This window comes from Theobroma cacao, chromosome 7 (genome assembly GCF_000208745.1).
Source record: "Theobroma cacao cultivar B97-61/B2 chromosome 7, Criollo_cocoa_genome_V2, whole genome shotgun sequence".
Taxonomy (NCBI): Eukaryota; Viridiplantae; Streptophyta; class Magnoliopsida; order Malvales; family Malvaceae; genus Theobroma; species Theobroma cacao.
The window spans coordinates 5,327,208-5,347,477 of record NC_030856.1 but is presented as its reverse complement, the minus strand read 5'-3'; the positions used below and the strand labels follow the sequence as shown (position 1 = coordinate 5,347,477).

The window sequence follows — 20,270 nt, the reverse complement described above, 5'->3', positions numbered from 1 at the left end:
ATATATAATTTTTGATTTGAGACTAAGGGATTCTGAATTCAAGTCTTATTAACAGCTTCTTTGTTGGTTTCTTCTTGACGTATGATTATTATGAAATACGACATACCTTATCCTCACTATCTTCTTCTGAAATTTTGCACTTTTTATGGTACATAAATCCAAAGAGTTCATGCAAGCTTGGTTAAAGGATCCTAATGAAGAATCTTTATAGAAAAGCAAAGAACCTTTTATGCTAAAGTTTCTTTAGATAGTTGATATTTCTTGTCCTAACTGCTCATTTTATCCACTCAGTAAACCATGGCCCATGGCCCATGGCCATGTACCTTCCCCTTAGCAGGGCTGTATATGCTTAGTGGCAGCAAGCTACTGACCCAGGTCCTATTGTATCGGGGGAAAAGGGTTAAAAAGTGTTAAGAACATACAAAATTGTGTTCTATCACTCAAATGCATTTCATTTGTAGTAACAGTATTCATTGGTTTTAGTACCTAGTTACCAATTCATCATTGAAGGAATCATAAGAGCAAGGTGTGTTCATGACAAATTAGAATAATAGACAACCGCTGTAAACAAAAATGGTTGCTATATTATCAAACAGCACTAAAGAGAAAATACATGAAAGGAGGGCTTTTCTTGATGTTCACTAGATGTGAAAACCCTTTGCTTGGAACACCATTTTGGATTGGACTGGTCACAGTTTTCATGGAGATGTTTTAGTGTCTCATCAAAGTGCTCGAGCAACATTCTTGAATTCGTTTAAGCAAGATTGGAGTATCTTCTGGCGCTTTTGAAGAGATTGTCGTTCGTTCTGCAGCACATCAATGGCGCCAGGAGCAACAAACATGTCCATGAACTTGTCATCATTCACTGCAAAGAGATCCAAGCCAAGTGCCACCACAAGCCTATCACGACTATCCAAATAAAGCAAAGAATAAACAAACTTTATTAGTTCCTTAGTGAAGTGAATAATACGATATGAGGGTACTCACTTCCTTAATAAATTGAAAAATGAACAAGAAAGTTTGAATGCCTACTTACTTGACCATTATACCAACATATTATTGTTATGAAATATTGGAAATCATTTATAAAGTTATATGCAGTTAAAATATAAGTTTCATGCAAAAGTTGGTTGGATCTGACATTAATCCGGTCCTTATGGTGCTTTACTGTTGTCAGGAAACCACCAACCCTTTATCCTTTTCAGCTTAAGGTATATATGTACTACCTACATGAATAATGATAAAAAGTAGAAATTGAAGAACTTACCATGGGGTTAAAAATCCAGAGTTCAATGTTGATGTCACACCGCGCTCAACAAGAACTTCACGTATCCGTGCAAAATGTTGTGCTGCTGATGAGCAGATTTCAGAGTAAGCTGAACTTGATCTTGAGCCACTATCACCATTACCAAATAAAAGACTACCGCCATTATGAACTTTCAATTGTTCAGTATTTCTGTTGCCTGTCATTCTTGCTATACGTTTTCTAGGTCCAACTTCAATGCAATTTCCAAGCTCCTTCTTAACTCCAGCATAGACCACTTCACATGGCTGGTCAGGAGATGGGGTCTCAGGCACAGTCAGTTGGCATTCTCGGAGAGCTTCTCTGGCTTCTGTGCCCTTTCCTGGAGTAGTTTGCTGTACATTCTTCCCTGGATTTATGTTCTCCTGATCTTTCATTGTCGCATCACAGGATTCTTGCCCACCATCGGACAACTCGAGACAAAAGGAAGCAGCTGAAGCTTGGTTATGTTTGTAATATGAGGTTGCACTTGAGCTAAAGCCTCCTTGAAAGTCATTCTCATAACAAACCTGAGAATATGGGCTTGTAACTGAATCAAGATGATGTCGAACTAGTTGCTTGCACTGTTTGGCCAAATCCTTTATAAAGCGATTGTATGCATGCCTTAAGGCAGCATGAAACCCAACATAACCATCCATGTTTCCAGTTTTCCTCCCATCTGTGCAGTCAAAAGAAATAGGGTAAATGATTAATTAAGGCATAGTTCACCAATCAATTTGGAACAATCAACATTCCAAAATCCACAAAGTCCAAAGAACAGCAAGATGTTACATATTGATCATAGATTTATTGAACAAATGTCATCAGTTTTCTCCCATTTGCCTTTTCCTTAATGAGATGTATAAAGACCACAGAAAAAATTATGATGGCTAAATATCTAATGTGATTTGGTCTAGAGTGAATATACACCCCAAAAACTTCTGATGTCTAAATTTGAGAGCTTATACTCTTTAAGGAGACACAATAACCTTACGTTATAAGGAAATCATAAAGGAGTTGGGTAAGGGATAAAATGCTCCATGCATATCATGCACTTGTTCATAGGAGTGGGATAACTAATACATTTTCTTTCGTGTCAGTAAATACCAACTTTTGGAGGATAATTACTCTCCAAAAATGATGGCTATAAAATTCTGTAAATGAAGGGAAAATGGCTATCAACAACCATTATTAAAAAAGGAAACTTCAAGTGCTTCTTACATTCTGATTCCCGGCTGATGTTCCTCTCTAGAGCAATGTCAAAAAGATTGCCTAAAACAAAGGCAAGCCGATCACAAGCAGTATCAAGAAGAGGAGCAAGCCATGATCGTGCAGCTGTGCGTGCAATTTCTGCAGCAGCCTCCGTAACTCCTCTACCCCCGCCTCGGCCAGCATGTGCAAGTAAGATATTTGCAACCTGTTTCAGGAAAATAAAACTATTTACCAGTTCATCGGTTATCAAACCCAAATGCTCAAACATCATATCCTGGGGTAAATTTCAAATTGTGAAATACCTACCTTCTCTCGTGATACCGGGGGACATTCAATGGAATATGCAGCACAGCGAAATTCATGCATTACTCTTTCAAAAGCAGCTCCGCCGTAAAGACGAAGAATAGCATTGGCAGGTTTTATATCAACAGTAACACCTGGCCAACTCCCAATCCCACTCTCTGATCTTTCCTCCTCTGTTGTTTTCCCCCACTGCTCTGGGGCAGGATCTGCTGCTCCATCAATCAAAACTCCCTTAAGCAGCAAAGTAGGATGAGTTTCTTGTTAGTTGAAACCACAGGCTTTATGACAAAAGCAACAGGTAAATTCTAACAACCCAAATCTCGCATGATGACTCAGGTTGAGAAACTGCTACATATTAACCTTAGCTGAAGAACAAACAGGGAAATCTGATGCTACCAGAAGTTGGACCAATAATGTAAGTGGTCCAATTGCAAAATGATAATTCATTACAAGAAGTGCAAATGATTTTCTCAAGTTGCTAAAATATCTTATGACACTGTTTATCTGCACCAATGAAAAACGTTTCAGAGGGATGTCTAACCACGTGATTGCTGATAGAAGCCGCATGCATCATAGCTGATCTTCGAAGATGGGCAACATCAGAAGTGGCTTGTATTTTGGAGTCCATTCTTGCCAGCTCAATGTTGACTTCACTGCAGCGCTGCTCAAGCAATGCCAGAGTTGCTGGAGCAGCCTCTTTGTACCTCTTCTGAAGTTCTGATTCTAAATACTCCCTCAAAGAAGAAAAACCAATATAGGGCCTGAACTTTTCTTCATCATAACCTCCCTTGATTCCATCATTCAGATGACGTAAAACTTCAGCATCCACTTGGGATATTTGCCTTCGGAATTCATCATTTGAGATTGTGTTCCTGTCCTTTGGCAACGCTACAAAAAATGGCCTAGTATTGTCTCCAAGATATCCACTTGCACTCAAATAACGATCCACTTCCCATCTGTCACTAAACTCCTGTGTTTATTGAATTATATCACAATTAAATGCCGCAATTTCAGATACAGATTTAAATTACCAACACAGAGTCGTATTATATCAAGCAACAAGCAATGCTTATTTTTTTCAAGCATGTCTAACTTCCAAGTTGTACTGCATATCTCAATCAGTCAATCCAATAAGTTTTAGGTAATATGTCAATGTAGTATCAGTGTGTGTGTGTGTGCATGGCCAGCTCAAGGTTACATCTCATGGATGAAAAAGCCAAAAAGGAAAGCAAGAAATCTGTACCTTTAGTCTGTTATCAAACTTGGAGACCACAATTACTGTTCTTCTAAAGGTTGGATCAATTTCACGAATGGCATCCAACCACAATGATGAGCACCATTCCACACTACTCTGCTGAAGGAACAACAGAATACGATGAGGAGGACTAGCTAGTGACTTCACCATGGAAAGAATTTCCTCAGGCGTGTTCTCTGGTTCTCCCTTCTTTGCCTGCCAAAAAGTTTTCAACCAGACATTTTAATTCATAACTAAAATTCTTATATTACAAAATTTCAAACAATCTAATTTTAATAGTTTTTCAAATGAATTGACAATCTACCTTTAAAACAAATCCTGGGGTATCGATGATGGTGAGGTTCGGACAATGTGCAAATTCAGCTCTCATTACAATTGGCTTAGGAGAAACTGAAGTTTTCGTCTTTTTCAACAGTGCCTCAGTTCTTGACTTAATGATATCTGCAATTGTTGATGCAGAAACAACTGGGCTTCCATACTCCTCAGAATCTTCTTCCTGTTTTCAGTTGTCAACTTCAAGTATCAATGAAAAAGAGAAAGAGAAAGAGAAAACAAGGCAAAAATATCAAACTGCAGAAATGGAGCATTTATTCAATGAAAAACACCCAGAAGCTAAAGAGAAAAACTTTTTGCTAGCAAAATAATTACAGTAATAAATCAAGACTCTTCACATCCAAAACATTAGAAATCCTTGGTAAATGGCTACATTCTTCAGAAAGGCTCTGTTGGTTGTTATTTTCACTACTTGCTCTTTGCTTTCTACAAGATTGTTATAATGTAAAAGCAAAATCGTAATTGATTGAAAACTCAACACCAATTTTAACAAACGAATTCTGTCTACATTCCATTTTAAAGAAATGCTTGCATTTGCAATTATTAATCCTCCAAATTCATAGTATTTCTTTTTATTATCCAATTTGCACTTATTCCATCCAAAATTCAACTATTCAATTCCTATAAATAAAACAAAATGGAAAAAAGAAAAAACTACCTGGAAGCGACAACGAGGCTCATGGGCAGAAGGGTCATGAACCATCTGCAAAATGAGAGGACGACGAGTACCCATCTCGACTTCGCGCACATTGAAACGAAACCCAAGCAAAGCTTCAAGGAGAGAGCTTTTTCCATCGGATTGACCACCGAGAGCTACAATCTCCGGGATCGGAAGCTTCTCCCCGAAGGCCACCGCCGCGGCTTGAAGGCGGTTGTAGGCCTCGAAACGGGAGAGAGAGGAGGAGGAGGAGGAAGAGTCATGTGAATGGTGGTGGGGTTGGGATCTTTTGGATTTGTCTGCTGGGGTTTTTGTTGCATTCGGGGTCGCCATCGAAGAGAGAAAAGAGAAGAAGAGGAATTGGAAAAACAAAGACAAGGCGCTCGGAATTTGAATTTAAAATTTTGATGGAATATGTACGTTAAAGCATTGTAGAGGGATATGGATGGGCTTGGGTTGGATTTTGTACTGGGTGGTAATGGTCTTGAGTGGCCCATTAAGTTTGGCCTTGGGCTTAACATGGATCAGGTTTTGTGACATTATGAGTTATTTTTTATTTTTTATTTTGTAAAAGGTTTTTGATAATATACCAATAATTTGTTTCTTTTCATTTAAAAATTGAATATTCACCTTTCGGTATGTTTAAGAAAATTTTTTTGGTTTTAGTTTTTTCTTATTTTGGAAATTTAATTTTCTTATATTTTAATATTTAGTAATGTTTAATGTAAAAAAATTAAAAAATATTCTTAAGTCGGAATTGTAGACATTTGATAAAATGAAAGAAGATAACTTATTAGTCCTTTTTTGGTTTAACGTTTTAAAAACTTCTTATATTATTTTAAAAAATATAAGTAAATTCTTATTTTTTTTATTAGATTCAATCAAACTTAGGTTCTTTTATTTTGAAACAAATAGATTCTTATGATTAATATTTGAATAATTGCCATTAGTGAAACACAATTTATTATTTTATACTCACATGACATTGACATGGTGTTGATGCAAACATTCAAATGTTATGTGGTCACGTTACCATTCACTATGTTAAGTCTGTATGTCACATTAATATCATGTGACATTAAAAAATTAGTGATGTTTTAAAAAATAGTAATAAATTCGTTAATTATAAGAGTTTATTTATTTCAAAATAAAAGTATATGAGTTGACTGAACGTAATAAAAGTATAGCTACCTCACTGTCTTCCTATATATCTGTAATTGAAGTAATTATAGAGAAAATTAACATGCTTGATGAAAGACATAATATTTAAAAAAAAAACTCTTAAATTATTTAAGAAAGTTCAAATGAACCCATATTTTTCTATTACGTTCAATCAAGACTTTGTATTTTTGTTTTGTATCAAAAAAGCCTTTATAACTATCATCAATTAAAATCTCACTTATTATATTTTATATCACGTGGTACTGACGTAATATATTAATATGTCATAACAGATGATGATATGATATAATGATAAAACTATATAATATTTTTTACGCTTTACGTCAACGTTATATGTGTATAAAATAATAAGTGATATTTTGATCAATGATAATTAATTAATTATGAATTATAAAAACTTATTTAATTCAAAATAAAAATATAAAAATTTAATTAAATGTAATAAAAAATAAAAAATTATTTAAATTTTTTAAAATAATACAGTGACTTTTCAGAACAATATGCCTTTACGAAACTAGCAACAACAAAACCCATGAATTTATGGCATGGTCAATGCTAACATGTCACAGGTAGCAAAATCTCATTTCATTGATTTTTCCATCAAGTTAGAGAAAAAATTTGAAAAGCCAAGCACGGGAAAGAGAACAAGGCAACGTATGGAAGTGAACTGTAAACCCCACAATAGAGGTCCAGGTGTCTCTCTGTGTGTGGATTAGCAACTGATATTACAAAGAGTCAACCGATTCCTCTACCCACAAAAATTGGTACTCATTAGGTGCGGTCGTGATTTGTTTTTGGAAGACTTTCCTGATGGGGGTTTGACATTCATTCACGACGAGGGAAAGCCAGCCCGCCCATGAGATTCAATGCCTGGTGAAAGAGTGAAGGGGGAGGGATTGTGAGTTTTGCACGCATTTCATGGCGGAAAAGAGGATCAGCTGCACGTGTTACAACTCCCATGTCTCCAGCAATTCTTGCCTGCTTTAAGCTTTGACTCTTCACACCTTTCCATTAGATCAAAGGCTGCCTGCTTTTTGCTAAATTTCAGCATTAAAAAACCCTTTCCTTCTTTGTTTTTTCAATTTGAAATGTACCCTTTCGTATATCTCAATCCTCAAAGATTATAGAGTCCCCTACTTCACAAATTCTTACCATTTCTTCATTCCCCACTTGATGTGGGCATCATGTAATGTCAACACTTTAACTACAATTATTTGCTCTACCCTTTGTTGCATGATGGAATACATGTGTATGATTAACGTGAACACTTATCACATGATACGATAAACAAATGTGATTAAAATATATTTGATAGGAGGTCTACCATATATATAAATGTTTTTAATTTATTTTTGACATTCTAAAATTATAATGTTTTACCAACGGAATCAATTTCGTCGGAAAAATTTATATTTTATTTTTTATAATAATGTCAAGGGAAATTATAAGTTACATTTCTTTTTGATAAAAAAAACTCCATTTGAAAGGTATTTTTGGATGCTAAAGTTGTGTCTGATTAATTCAAAACTTTGAACTATAATGTTTACTTTCATAATTATGTGCACGTAGGCTATTTAATTAGGACCTGTTGGATGCAGAGCAATATTACTATTTGATCAATACAAAGAACATTTATTAAGGCCAAATTTTCCCCATTTTATCGGTCAAACATTTAATTTGGTCCTACCTAGAATATAGATCACCAATTATTTTTATGCACTTAATTAACTCATTAAACAAGAAATTGCCCTGTCTTTAAATCTAGTGAAGACAGCATTTCCCTTCCCTTATATTATGGAATAATTTATCACAAACTGGCAGCTTAAATAACCCTCTTAGCTTAGCTTACACTCTTGTGCAAAACCTTCACCTCCATTTGGAAGAATGGCTACCACCATTCTCAAGCTCACAGCCATTCTCTCCCTTACTGTTTCTCTCCTCCTATCTTTGCATCCTCAAGCAACCTTCTCGTTCAGAATCGAAGATGATGGAGATGATGGAGGAGAATACTACGTGCTCGATCAACCTCTTATCGTCCCTAACCTCCGATCAAAAAGCCGGTTCCTGTCACATACATTGAAGAAAGATAGAATTCGAAAAGGTACACATTGCGATCCCAATTCTTATCGCAACATATGCAATGGCATCTCTGCGAACAATGGTACCAGCCTGCTCTATTGCTGCAAGACACATTGTCGCAACGTTCTTGGCGATTGGAATGACTGTGGCCAATGTGGCAATCGATGCAAATTTGGCCAGCGTTGCTGTGGTGGAGTATGCACCGATGTTATGTACAATGCTGATCACTGTGGCAAGTGTGACAACCAATGCACGCCAGGAGTTAAGTGTGAGTTTGGAAGCTGTGGTTATGCTTAGATTAACATGGATTTATCAAAGTTGCTTCTAATACGAGATTCAAAGAGCGTATGTTAGGGTGTTTTGATAATGAATAACACTTCATTATTTGATATTTAGTATAATGAGGAGAGGATATATATACGTTACATAGATTATGTAAAAATAAAAGAAAAGGTCAATTTCGAAGTGCTTATAATATTCAACAATCATCAACGCTTTTCATTTGTTTTATTGTAATTTTGTTTAATTCCTGTTGTTGTATATATAGATTTGGTTTTAGCCATAGTGTGACCCTTAATGAGATATTAATTGTTTATTTTTGGCTCTTTTTTTTCTTTTTTAATTTATATCTTTTTCCTTTTGCCTCGTATTTGGGTAAGGGAGGAGTCAAAGATTTGGTTTCTTTATAAAACTTGATTAGTATTAACCTGCAATTAAAGTTGCATGTGAAGTTTGCCCTTTTGTTGAGTATACTTATTTAATCAATTCATTTATTTAAATCAAGGTGGATCACTGTTTTAATTTGAGTAAGCACAGATACGTACGTTGTTAGCAAAATAGCAATGAATCCTTATTTATGTTAATTTCACATTTCGGGTTCAAATTATTTTGAGTTTAATATTGAGTTCAAAATTCAAATGAGTGATTTTTCAAATCAGTTTAGATTGAGTCGATAAGATTTTGAGTGGATTCATTTTGACACTTTTATTTAGTGACTCAATATGTCAAACCCTGTTCTATAAAATAATTACGACGCCATTTACATACTCAATAGAATGTTTGCATATTTAGGAAGTTCGAGGAATCGTTAAAAGACGATATTACCTCTAATAGTACCATTAAGTCGATTAAGCATCGAACTAGTTCAAATAAATATTTTAAGGTGAAATTAAGAGTTTCACAGTTCAGGGATGACTCAAAATGGTAATTCGGAGTTCGAGGATCAATTTGGAGTCAAACCGAAATTTTCACTATCTAGGGGCAAAATAATCATTTGCCACTTGGGGACAAAATGGAAATTTTTAGAAAAGATTTTTTTGGCCCATTTGACTTTTTGGAGTATAATTTGAGTATTGGAGTATGATTTGAAGTTTAGAAGTGAAAAATTTTAATTCCGGTAAAATTTGGAGTATAGGGACGAAATGGTAATTTTGTCATCCCGGGGGTAAATCAGTAAATTTTCACCCCCAACACTTGTCAAGACCAAGGGATTTTATTTATCATGGAAATGGATAAACATGAGAAATGTGTGGTGGAGAATTAAAGAATTAAAAGTCAAATATTTAAAATTTGAACCAATAAGAAAATGCCATGTGTCATATTTTTTATTATTTTATTATTTCTTTATAAAAAGGCAAAAAATCAGCCCATTTCTCCCATAGTGATCAGCCAAACCAGAAGAGAAGAGAAACCAAGGAAGAACAAACCCTAGGTGGGAAAAATTAAAGAGAAAGTGTTGGAATTCAAAGATTTGATCAAGTAAAGGTAAAATTTCTTTGATTTTGCTAGTGATTTACCTTACCCGTGCATTTTTCCTTAATTTCCATGGTTAAATTACATGTATTCATGATAAATTCATGGCTGGTCAAAATGGGTATGGAGAGAGAATGATCTTGGATTGGTTTGATTTTTAGGTATGTTAGTGTTTTGAGGTGATTAATGATGTGTAGTATGAAAACAAGTGAAGAAAACCACCAAAGGTTTGGAACCCATCAATAGCCGAATTCTCTAAGTGAATAATGAGGAAGAATGGGATGTTATTTTAGGTGATTTGATTAAGAAATAATAGTTTTTTGGTGTAGGAATTAATGAATTATGGAGAGAAAGTTAAGTAGGAAAAATCACGAAGTTAGTGTACCATTGTTGGCCGAAAGTTTCAAGAAGAAAAGTGAAGATAAATTTTGCCTAATTGTGTGTTAATTAGTTGTGCTTGGTGAATTGAGGGATTGGAAAAGAAATGGAGCAAGTTGGAGTGAAATTGGACGCATTGGCCAATTTATCGGATGAAAAATCGACTTAGGCCAATACTGAGTCTAGATGGCTACCCGTGCATTTTTCATTTCATATCATGCATATATATCGAGCCTGAAATAGCTTATGACTGTTAGACACAATTTAATTGGAGTATGTGTCATGGATTATGGCTAGGTGGTGAGCCATTGGATACGAGTAAAGGATTGCACCCGCGGACTGAAAATATGAGTATTTCTACTCCTAATACTGTGAGTGAACTTATTATCGTCTTAATTATCTAGAGTAGTTTTATACAATTGTGTGATTTTATGAAAAATGAGTTTAAATGGTAAATTGCTATGTTTTAGGAGAAATTGTGATTTTATAAAATGATTTTATAAATTTTCTAGAAAATCGAATACTGGTTTTGAAAATAGAGTAATTGGAGGTTGCCTACTTGTGTTGTAAAATTATGATTTGAATTAAATGGCTTGTGATAAATTGGCATGATTGGCTGAATTTATACTTGTGTTGAAAAATATGAACTGTCTATTTTGCCTTGATAAATTGGTTAGTAATGTAATTGCCATGCTATGCCATTGAGATTTGATCAATTGGTGAATTAAAGATTAGTTACTGTAGTGGTGGGGGGTTCCGTGGATCAGTCTATTAGAGAGGCACGGTAAACTCTTTTATATTCTCACCTCGGTCGTAGAGGCGCGTAGGGTATCTCTTGAGGTGGGCTTTTTGAGTGCACTTCACGTTAACCACTGCGTGAGAGTGAGACTCAGCCAACGCCAAGGAACAGCTGTGTGTCAGATGCGAAAACATGTTTATGAGTATAGGACATTTAACAGCCTTGGTGGTCTCAATGGGATACCTTGACGAAGGTACCCGCGAGAATGATTTTGGCAGGAGCCAAGTTTTGAGAAATTCACGAGCCATATTGATTATTTGGTTGAAATGAATATTCGTGTTGTGAAAAATTTGCTGAAATGAACTATTTTTAATTGTCTCCCTTTACTCGCCTTTAGATAGTTTAGATAGTGTCTGTTTACTCACTGGGATTATGTAATCATAATCTCACCCCTCTTCCTATCCATTTTTCAAGCTCAGGACAGTTTGTTGATAGTTGATTAAGACGAGAATTAATCTCGGAGTTGTATCCTAGAAAGTAAGGGTTCGTAGCCCTACACCTTCTTGGTCAGTTGGGGGCCCACGTGTCACTGTAAAAGTAATTTTATATTTCAGTTATTTAATTTAAAAGTATGTATGAACATAATTATCTTTTACACCATGTTTTTGGCGGGTTTCGGTATTTTTGAAAAATAATTACGAAAATACCCCCGTGAGCAAAAAAAAAATATTTTATTGTTTTGATTTGGAAACGACTTATGATTTTTTTGAAATGTGAGATTTAATAACTGTCGCTCACCAGGGAGATGCGGAAGCTGATGTTAAGCCTTGCGGGGTTTCGATCGGCATTCGGGATAATGAGTGCCTATCGAAACGTCGCGGTGGTTGTCACGGGCCCGATGAGAGTTTCGGGTCGTGACACAATATAACTAATTTATAAACTAAACTTCTACTTCTACATGTTAAAACAAAGTATATTGGACATATTGATAATAATATTATACATTTTGAGTTTGTAAACAAGATTAATGGGGTATTATTGTCATGGATCTGCTCCCTAATTTAAGAAAAATATATAAATAAATAAAAAGTTAAAAAATATGGTTAGGTGATTAATGAGCAAACCAGGTTTGCTCTTGGGTGGATGCCTATCACAAATTATAATATATATATAAAATTGAGTCTTGAACATAATTTTTTTAAATATTAAAATGTTAATATGAAATATATGTAGGGGTTTCTTGATCCAATGCACAATCACAAGCGACTCCCAAGCCACCTAGTTGATTTCTTGATCATGTAATTACTTCAATGCATGCTTCTCTTGGTTGCAAGTCTAGGCTACCAGACCCGGCACTATCGTTGACGACTATTCGTAGTTTATATGAACTTGAAGACTATATAGGGTCGGAGTTAGTTAAATTTTATTGAGAGGTCAAAAACATAGAAGAGTAAAAGTTAAAATTTTTTGAGGAGGCATTAAGACAAAAAAATATACATTTTGTAAAACAAAAAACAATATATATAATATATACAAGATTTTAAAAATTTTACACTAGGCTCCACCCCTATAGGATTTGGGATTTCCTCTATATGCAACAAGTTTGAATACCACAGCTACAATCGATCGGTTCTCTGTTGCTTAATCTTGGAAATAAATGTAGTTTAATGTAAGTGGCATATAACTAGAAATTACCTACTTTATATCGTTTGTTACTGAGAGTTAACTTATTCATGCTCCTTTGAGCTACAATCTAAGAGATGCAGTAAGAGCCAATGAAGTATTGTCTCAATGATAAGAAGGAAGTCTCGAAAACTTTAGGTTTCAGGTTCAAGTCTCACCATAACTTTGGACATGCATACAAAAATTTTCGAATGGAATCATTGCTTTCAGTCAATCAAGACAAGCTCAATGAACATAGAGCTCTCTATCTATGGCATAAACTTTTGCTTGGATGCAACTTTTCTTCTCATGGAGGGTTAGCATCTGATACATTTCTTGTAATGGAGAAGTGGCATTCAGCATCACCTTTACTTGAAGTAATTAAACCTTTCTTTTTCCGCTGAGTATCATGTCTCCAGCAAGCTTTGCTACATCAGATATACAAGTCTATTTCTTCTACATTGAACATATTTAATTTGGTTGATTCTGATATTTCTAATTACTTCTTCCCTATAGCTAGTGCCATATCCTCTGAGTTTTCACAAAATCTTTGAACAATAAAATAAAAAAAAAAACCAACAATTTCTTCTGTGGTGGAAAGAGCTGAAATCATTGTTTCTTTTTCCCAAGCTTCTTGGGTCATTCCAAAAACACGAGAAATCAAAGCCCGGTATGTTTTCTGTTGTGCCATATTCTTTCCAATTCCAAATTGTATCAAGGACACATGTTTTACTTCCTATTGCCACATTCTTGTTTGGAATTTTTTTAGCACTTTAATTTTTATAACAAGAGAATTCATTGCTTTTTCAATAACAAATAGCAACGTAGAAAATCATTCATTGCTTTGAAACTGGCATATATAATAATTGGTCTCAAGGCTCCATATGCTGATTTTGTAGTTGATTTCCTAAATCATGCACAAAATTTTCATTGTTCCAAAAAAGTTTTAATGTTGTCACCATATTTTAGGATGCCATGTTTTGATTGATTTATAATTCATAATCTAATATCTAAACCTTCCAAGTGAAGTTCTATGCCTTGCAACCGAGACATAGGGACACTGGGTTCATTTCTGGTATAAGATATAATTACGGACAAAACCAACTGATATTCTTCAATTTCTTAGTAAAAAAAAAAAAAATATTAAAATGGTAAATTACAAAGAAAACTCTAAAAAATAATATCATTTTCATATAAAACATTCTATTTCACAACAATGAAATTAAAATTAATATTTATTCCAAAATCTTAAATCCAACTCCATTTAGAAAATTAACTATAAAACTATAGTTTAACAAAAAAAAAAAAAAATTCATTAAAACGATATTGTTTTAGGCTCCTCCTAGTTTTTTTTTCCCTTTCTTTTGCCCCTTCCTCTTTATCTGTTTCTTTCCCTGTTTCACCTTCTCTTCTCTTAATTTTCTTTTGAAAAATTAAGATCAACCAGCAAGAAAAAGGAAATTAAGAAGAAAATGATAATAAAGAGGCTTTAAAATGTATAGAAGCACATTTTTGAGTCAATTAATTTTTTCTAAAAAAAAAAGGATGAAATTAAGGTTTTATTTAAATTGTTTCAGTTTTGAACATTAATAATTTGAATTGTGACGTCTTGAGATTTAATTTTTCATGTGAAATAGCTCACACTTTCTAAGATTTTCTAATGTATACTTTTATCTATGTAATTTATCTAATTAAAAATTAAGACCGGGAAATTATAGGTTTTCAGTAATATATATGAAGACAAAAATATATATAAAAAAATCAATTGAAAAAACATTACAAAAAAATTCATTTCATAAATATCAAGTTTTATTAGAATTTTTTTAATATTATCGTAACACATTAAATTCATAGTGGACGGTTTTAGTTTTCGAAGACATGATTCTCAATTTCTTTTTCCTTTCAAAATGTGTTATAATTCCACAAAATAATTTTAGCAATTAGCAATTGTCATGAAAAGAATTCAAAATCATAATAGAGCAAAAAATGAGATGGAGAGAAGGGATGGGAAGAAGAAGAAGAAAAAACTGTTGGAAATTAGATATTTATATTTAAAGTTGATTGAAGTTCCATTTATTTACAAAAATGCCATTCAATAGTTGACTTTGCCTTTTTTCTTTCTTTTGGTTCAACTTTTTACTCTTTTGATATTGAGATAAAATCCATAATAGTCTAGAAGTACTCGAGTTCATGAAAAATTAAAAATTTAAATTCGATATGAAAAATGACCATTTTACCTTTATAGTGAAAATTATCATTATTTCTATTTTCTTCATTTATTTTATTATTATATACGACATTAATTTATTTTTTAGGCCTATTTAGATCTTAATAATATTAAGAAAACCCACTTCTAAAAGCTCACCCAAAAAAATGATGAAACTACCCTTAAGCCATGTCAGATTCAATCCTATGTAAATTATGCCTAGGCTTATATTTAGTTCAGTAGACTAGCTTTAGATTAATTTCCAGCCCACAATCCAATAACCTTATGGACCAGGGCCAGTCCAAGTTTAACAATCCAAGGTCCATAAGCCTATGTAATTTCCTAAAATTTCGCAGACTCCCTTACTCATTTAGGCCTAACTCCTTTACATTATACCAAATCAGTAAAAACAATCCAACCATCTATAGCCTTATATAAAAAAAAGTCCTTATAGGACAGTATCACGTAGACATATCAATAAAAAAAATATTATAAATCAAAAGAAGTAGTTAAGTTTTTTACGTGATGTTGTCATGAACAGAGAGTTGTTATGAGGTTTGATTTTGAACGGACCACATCATTGGTGAACTGTATGAGTAGTAGACCGCAATTGACAAGATTTTGTGGAAATTTATGTAATAGGGGAAATTTATAAGTATTTGATGGGGGATGAAGTTAGAATGATTGGAGTGTGTGGGATGGGAGGAATCGGTAAAACAACCATTATGAAGCATGTTCATAATAGGTTGTTGAAAGAAGATAAGTTTAAGAAATTGATTTGGGCAACTGTATCCCAAGACTTGGGTGTTCGAAGGCTACAAAAGGACATTGCAAGCCAATTGAAAGAAAGCTTGTCGGATGATAAAAATACAACTATCAGGGCTGGAGAGCTATCAGAAATATTGAGGAAACAGGGGAGCTATGTGCTAATATTGGATGATGTATGGAGCAGCTTCTCTCTTGAGGAAGTTGGAATCCTTGAGCCAACTATAGATAATGGATGCAGGTTAGTGTTGACAACACGCTCAGAAGAGGTTGTTCGATCAATGGGATGTAAGCAAGTTCATGTGCCCTGTCTTCTACGGTTGAGGCAATGCAATTATTCTTAAGCAAAGTCGGATAAGACATGTTGCTTAATCCAACTTTAGAATCAATAATGAAACTTGTTGTGAGGGAATGTGATGGACTTCCTCTTGCAATCGTCACAGTAGCTGGCTGTATGAGGGGAATATCTAATCCTCTTGTGTGGCAAAATGCTTTGGAAGAATTGAGAGGTTACACAAGAAATATCAAATGTATGGAAGATAAGGTGTTTGCATGTTTAAAATTTAGCTACAATCGTCTGGAACAAAAAGACCAAGATTGTTTTCTATATTGTGCATTATTTCCTGAAGATTATAAAATCAAAAAAGAGGAGATAGTTGAATATTGGATGGAAGAAGGACTCATAGATGAATTGGGAACTAGACGAGCAATGCAGTATAGCGGTCATTCTATTTTACAGAAGCTTGAAGAAAATTGTATGTTGGAAAGGGTCAGGGCGGGTACACACATAAAGATGCATGATGTTGTGAGAGACATGGCGTTACATATCACAAGAAAAAGATTTTTGGTAAAAGCTGGTAAGCAATTGGAAGAGCTACCTGATGAGGAAGAGTGGGGTGAAGATTTGGAGAAGATTTCCTTGATGCGGAATTGCATATCAAAAATTCCTCAAAATATGCAATCTCCAAAATGTCAGAAGCTTGCAACTTTGTTACTCTCAAGCAATTCTTTGATAGAAATTCAAGAATCTTTCTTTGAAAACATACCTAATCTTAAGATTCTTGATCTTTCTTCAAATGGCTTTCTTCGGTACATGCCCAATTCTATTTCCAATTTAGAGAATCTCGCAACATTGTTGCTTCAGAGCTGCCACAATTTAGAGAATGTGCCATCTCTATCTAAGTTTCAAGCTTTGAAGAAATTGAATCTTGAATTGACAGGAATCAGCAAAATACCTCAAGGTTTGGAAATGTTGATAAATCTTAGATATCTCAATCTTGGATTTACCTTTAAGTTAAAAGTGATCCCGGATGGAATATTGTCAAAATTACATCGTCTTCAGCACTTGATCATACACCCAGCATCATTAAGAGCGGAAGAGATGAAGACATTGAACAAGTTGGAAGTCATTGTAGTTTGCTTCAATGACGTGCATGACTTAAGCATGTATGCTCATCAAAGAAAAAGGCCTAACAACTACCTTATTTGGCTGAGTCACAAATTGATTGGTAACTGGGACTATGAGTACTTGGGGATTCAATTTTTGGAAAGAGGGAAAGTTCGAGTAGCTGATATTGGCAAGAGAACGCCTAGTACGCTTACTGCCTTTTCGAAGTTCTTGGAGAAGATTGAAGATCAAAATTATAGTAAATTTGTTAAGCTAGGGCAAATTAATATGGAAATTGAAGATCCAATCATACTTCCATCTGATATTCAAAGACTACATCTGTATGAGTTCAAATGTGGCAGACCAAGTTTTAATCATATTTTTGGATTAGGAGATGTAATTGGTTTGAAAGAATGTATAATTAATGATTGCAATGGGTTGAAGTCCATATTTTCCTCCTGGTGTGCATCATTCAAGACACTTGAGGTTCTTCTACTAAGAAGTTTGATGAATTTGGAAGTCATAGTTGGAGAGTCAATACAACCAGAGCCTGGTACTTTTTCCAATCTTAAAGTAATTCATATATGTGGGTGTGAAAAATTAAACAATTTGTTTTCAGCCAAGTGGGTTCTCCAAGATCTCCACAACTTGACAGAGATTGAAGTTGAATACTGTGAAGAAATGGAGGAAATAATAGCATCAGAGAAAGAAGGAAAGAGTACAAAAACAGAGAAAGAAGAAAAGAGTGCAAAAACAGGGAAAGGAGGAAAGAGTACAAAAACAGAGAAAGAAGGAAAGAGTACAAAAAACAATGTCATGTTTACTCTTCCCAAATTAAAGGAATTGAAATTGGTTGAGCTGCCAAAATTGAAGAGCATTTGCGAAACAAATGAAGTAATGATTTATGATTCTCTCCAAAAGATTAAGATATGGAATTGCCCAAAGCTAAAGAGGATCCCTCTGCATCTTCCCGTGCTTAAAACTGACAATCGTATAGAAATCTGTATACATCCAGAGGAATGTTGGGAGTCAATGGAGTGGGACCATCCCAATGCTTAGAATGTCCTTCTACCTTTGCTCAAGTTCCAGGGATAATGTATGGAAGTGCCAGCTGTTTGATGAACTGTCTTTAAAAGCATAATGTGAGTCTTTCTTTATCATACAATTGCAAAATCTGGTTTCATCTTATTTTCTTTTCATTTTATTTTCTGTGTGTAACATATACTAATATTACTTATATGGTTTCATTCTTTGCTTGATACATACAATGGGAAAGAAGGTTTTAGTCAAGCCCAAATGCTGAAGTAGAATCGCAATTCAAACATCTTGCTTTCTGATGTTATATGCTTTGGTAATTCTAGATTCAATCCATCCCTTTTTATTTACCAAGTAGCGTTTTGTTTGTTGAACTCTTTCAAATTGTAATTGTTAAGTTCTATTTCACACTCTCAAAATAAAGGGTGTTGGTTTTCTACCACCAAAACAAGGAATTAAGCTTTGCTGTACGATTTGAAGTAATTAAGGTTGTTAACTACTTCATTCAGTGTTTAATGTATGATTAGAAGGTTTTTATTATCTTTGTTTTGCTTTTGCATCCACTCACCCACGGGCAGCTGCTCGGGTGAGTTCAACGGTAGACTTTCCCTTCCTTGTAGTAAAATGTAGAGGCCCTTTTGCCGACAGTAGGATTGGATCGAATTGGTAGCTCACCTTTAATCTTCCTTTCCTGCTAACTGAGACAATATCTCCAGTTTTGAGAATTGTTCCATTTTTTGTAACATTGGCCCGTTTTACACAAACAAGCAGACAACATTTAAGTGGTCTTCCGTAGGTTTTCGCCAAAATTTCAATGGAAAATCAAAAACTTTTACAGGTCAAATATTTACTTTGATTCTCCCATCAGATTGAATCAGTGTTGTTTTGAATCGAGAAATTATACTAGTCAGGGGATCGAACAGGGAGAACAGGGGAGAAATTGTAAAATGGGGTTTAGGCTCTAAGGTTCCCAGAATTGGGGAAATAGAGGAATAATGAAAAGGCTAGGGAGGCGTTGCAACTCTGTCTACCACTCCTTGATGTTTTTGAGATCTTGTTTGGATTGGCCCATGTGTTTGTTTTGGTGCTGATTTTCTCTCTTACTACTTAAGAGTTCTAGTTGTTCAAATTCAGGGTGTTTTGTTACTGGTTTAAGATCCTTTGCTGGCCGTTTGTCTTTCTGTGGACAGAGGCTTTTTTGTTTGTTATTGCTGCCAAAGGTTTTCTTGAGCAGCTTCTTTTGTAAATCGTAGGTTAACCCTTTCTAAAGCTAGCTAGCTTCTTATGTCAAGAGGAGTCCTCTACCGGTCTGGGTGCTAAACTTATTATGGCATCTAGCTTCGACTCAATAAAATTCACTTTTCAAAAAAAAAAATAAAAAACAAGTTAACATAGGCTTGAGGCAAATGCACTCCTAACCACGTAGGTGTGCAGAAAATCCCCATGCTTGATGGTACAAGAGGCAACACATTTTGGCATCTGCCGGGGCTCACAGCCAGGCGGTCTAACTTTAAAACTACGGCTGGTGTTTCGGCAATAATTGTATATTTCATGCCTAAGTAGGATGTCTACATAGGGGAACAAATTGCAAAGCATACTTCATTGCCAAACTGAATCACATAAAAATATACCATTTCTAGATAAACCTTTTAAGAAAAAGAAACAGTTTTCTACTGATAAGAGTAATGAAAACTGTAAATTCTTCTACTTTAGCTCAATGGGTATCTCTATTTATAAAAAAGTTTGCAACAAAACCAATCCAAATGAAGTAAAACTCAAAAACGAAAATCAACAAGAAAACAAAAGCCAAATAGACATATGAATCCATTTCAAAACCTCAACTTCTCAGTGGAGATTGAACCGGAAAGAAGCAACGACTTCCATAGAAAGAAAGGTTTCTGTTGATGTGAAGAGATTGAGAGAAAGCCAACGCTTGAAATGCTCTTTGGAGAAGCTGATCGGTGTTTCCTAAATTATTTTTTTTAAATTATATAATAATAATTTTTTTAACTAATAAAGGAAAAAAATATTTTAGTGTTAAC

General features: G+C 34.5%; 2 protein-coding genes and 1 pseudogene across 2 annotated transcripts; 2 read left to right on the top strand and 1 right to left on the bottom strand.

The window, feature by feature from the left end:
- Window positions 427-5,416, bottom strand: LOC18594003 (dynamin-related protein 5A). Its single transcript, XM_007021443.2, has 8 exons — window positions 5,044-5,416; window positions 4,357-4,548; window positions 4,041-4,247; window positions 3,339-3,767; window positions 2,801-3,028; window positions 2,504-2,699; window positions 1,268-1,961; window positions 427-909 (listed from the first exon to the last, which is right to left on the bottom strand). The coding sequence occupies exons 1-8, from the start codon at window positions 5,374-5,376 to the stop codon at window positions 723-725; spliced, it is 2,466 nt and encodes an 821-aa protein (XP_007021505.2). The 5' UTR covers window positions 5,377-5,416; the 3' UTR covers window positions 427-722.
- Window positions 8,110-8,601, top strand: LOC18594002 (protein GRIM REAPER). The gene has a single exon (XM_007021442.2). It carries the CDS (start codon window positions 8,110-8,112, stop codon window positions 8,599-8,601), a length of 492 nt encoding a protein of 163 aa, XP_007021504.2.
- LOC108662731 lies at window positions 15,231-18,294 on the top strand (annotated as a pseudogene).

Coding starts and splice junctions, on each gene's coding strand:
- LOC18594003 (XM_007021443.2), bottom strand. CDS start 5,376: ATGGCGACCCCGAATGCAACAAAAACCCCAGCAGACAAATCCAAAAGA. Junction 4,248..4,356: donor CCCCAGGATTTGTTTTAAAG/GTAGATTGTCAA, acceptor ACTTTTTGGCAG/GCAAAGAAGGGAGAACCAGA. Junction 3,768..4,040: donor AGTTTGATAACAGACTAAAG/GTACAGATTTCT, acceptor CAATAAACACAG/GAGTTTAGTGACAGATGGGA.
- LOC18594002 (XM_007021442.2), top strand. CDS start 8,110: ATGGCTACCACCATTCTCAAGCTCACAGCCATTCTCTCCCTTACTGTT.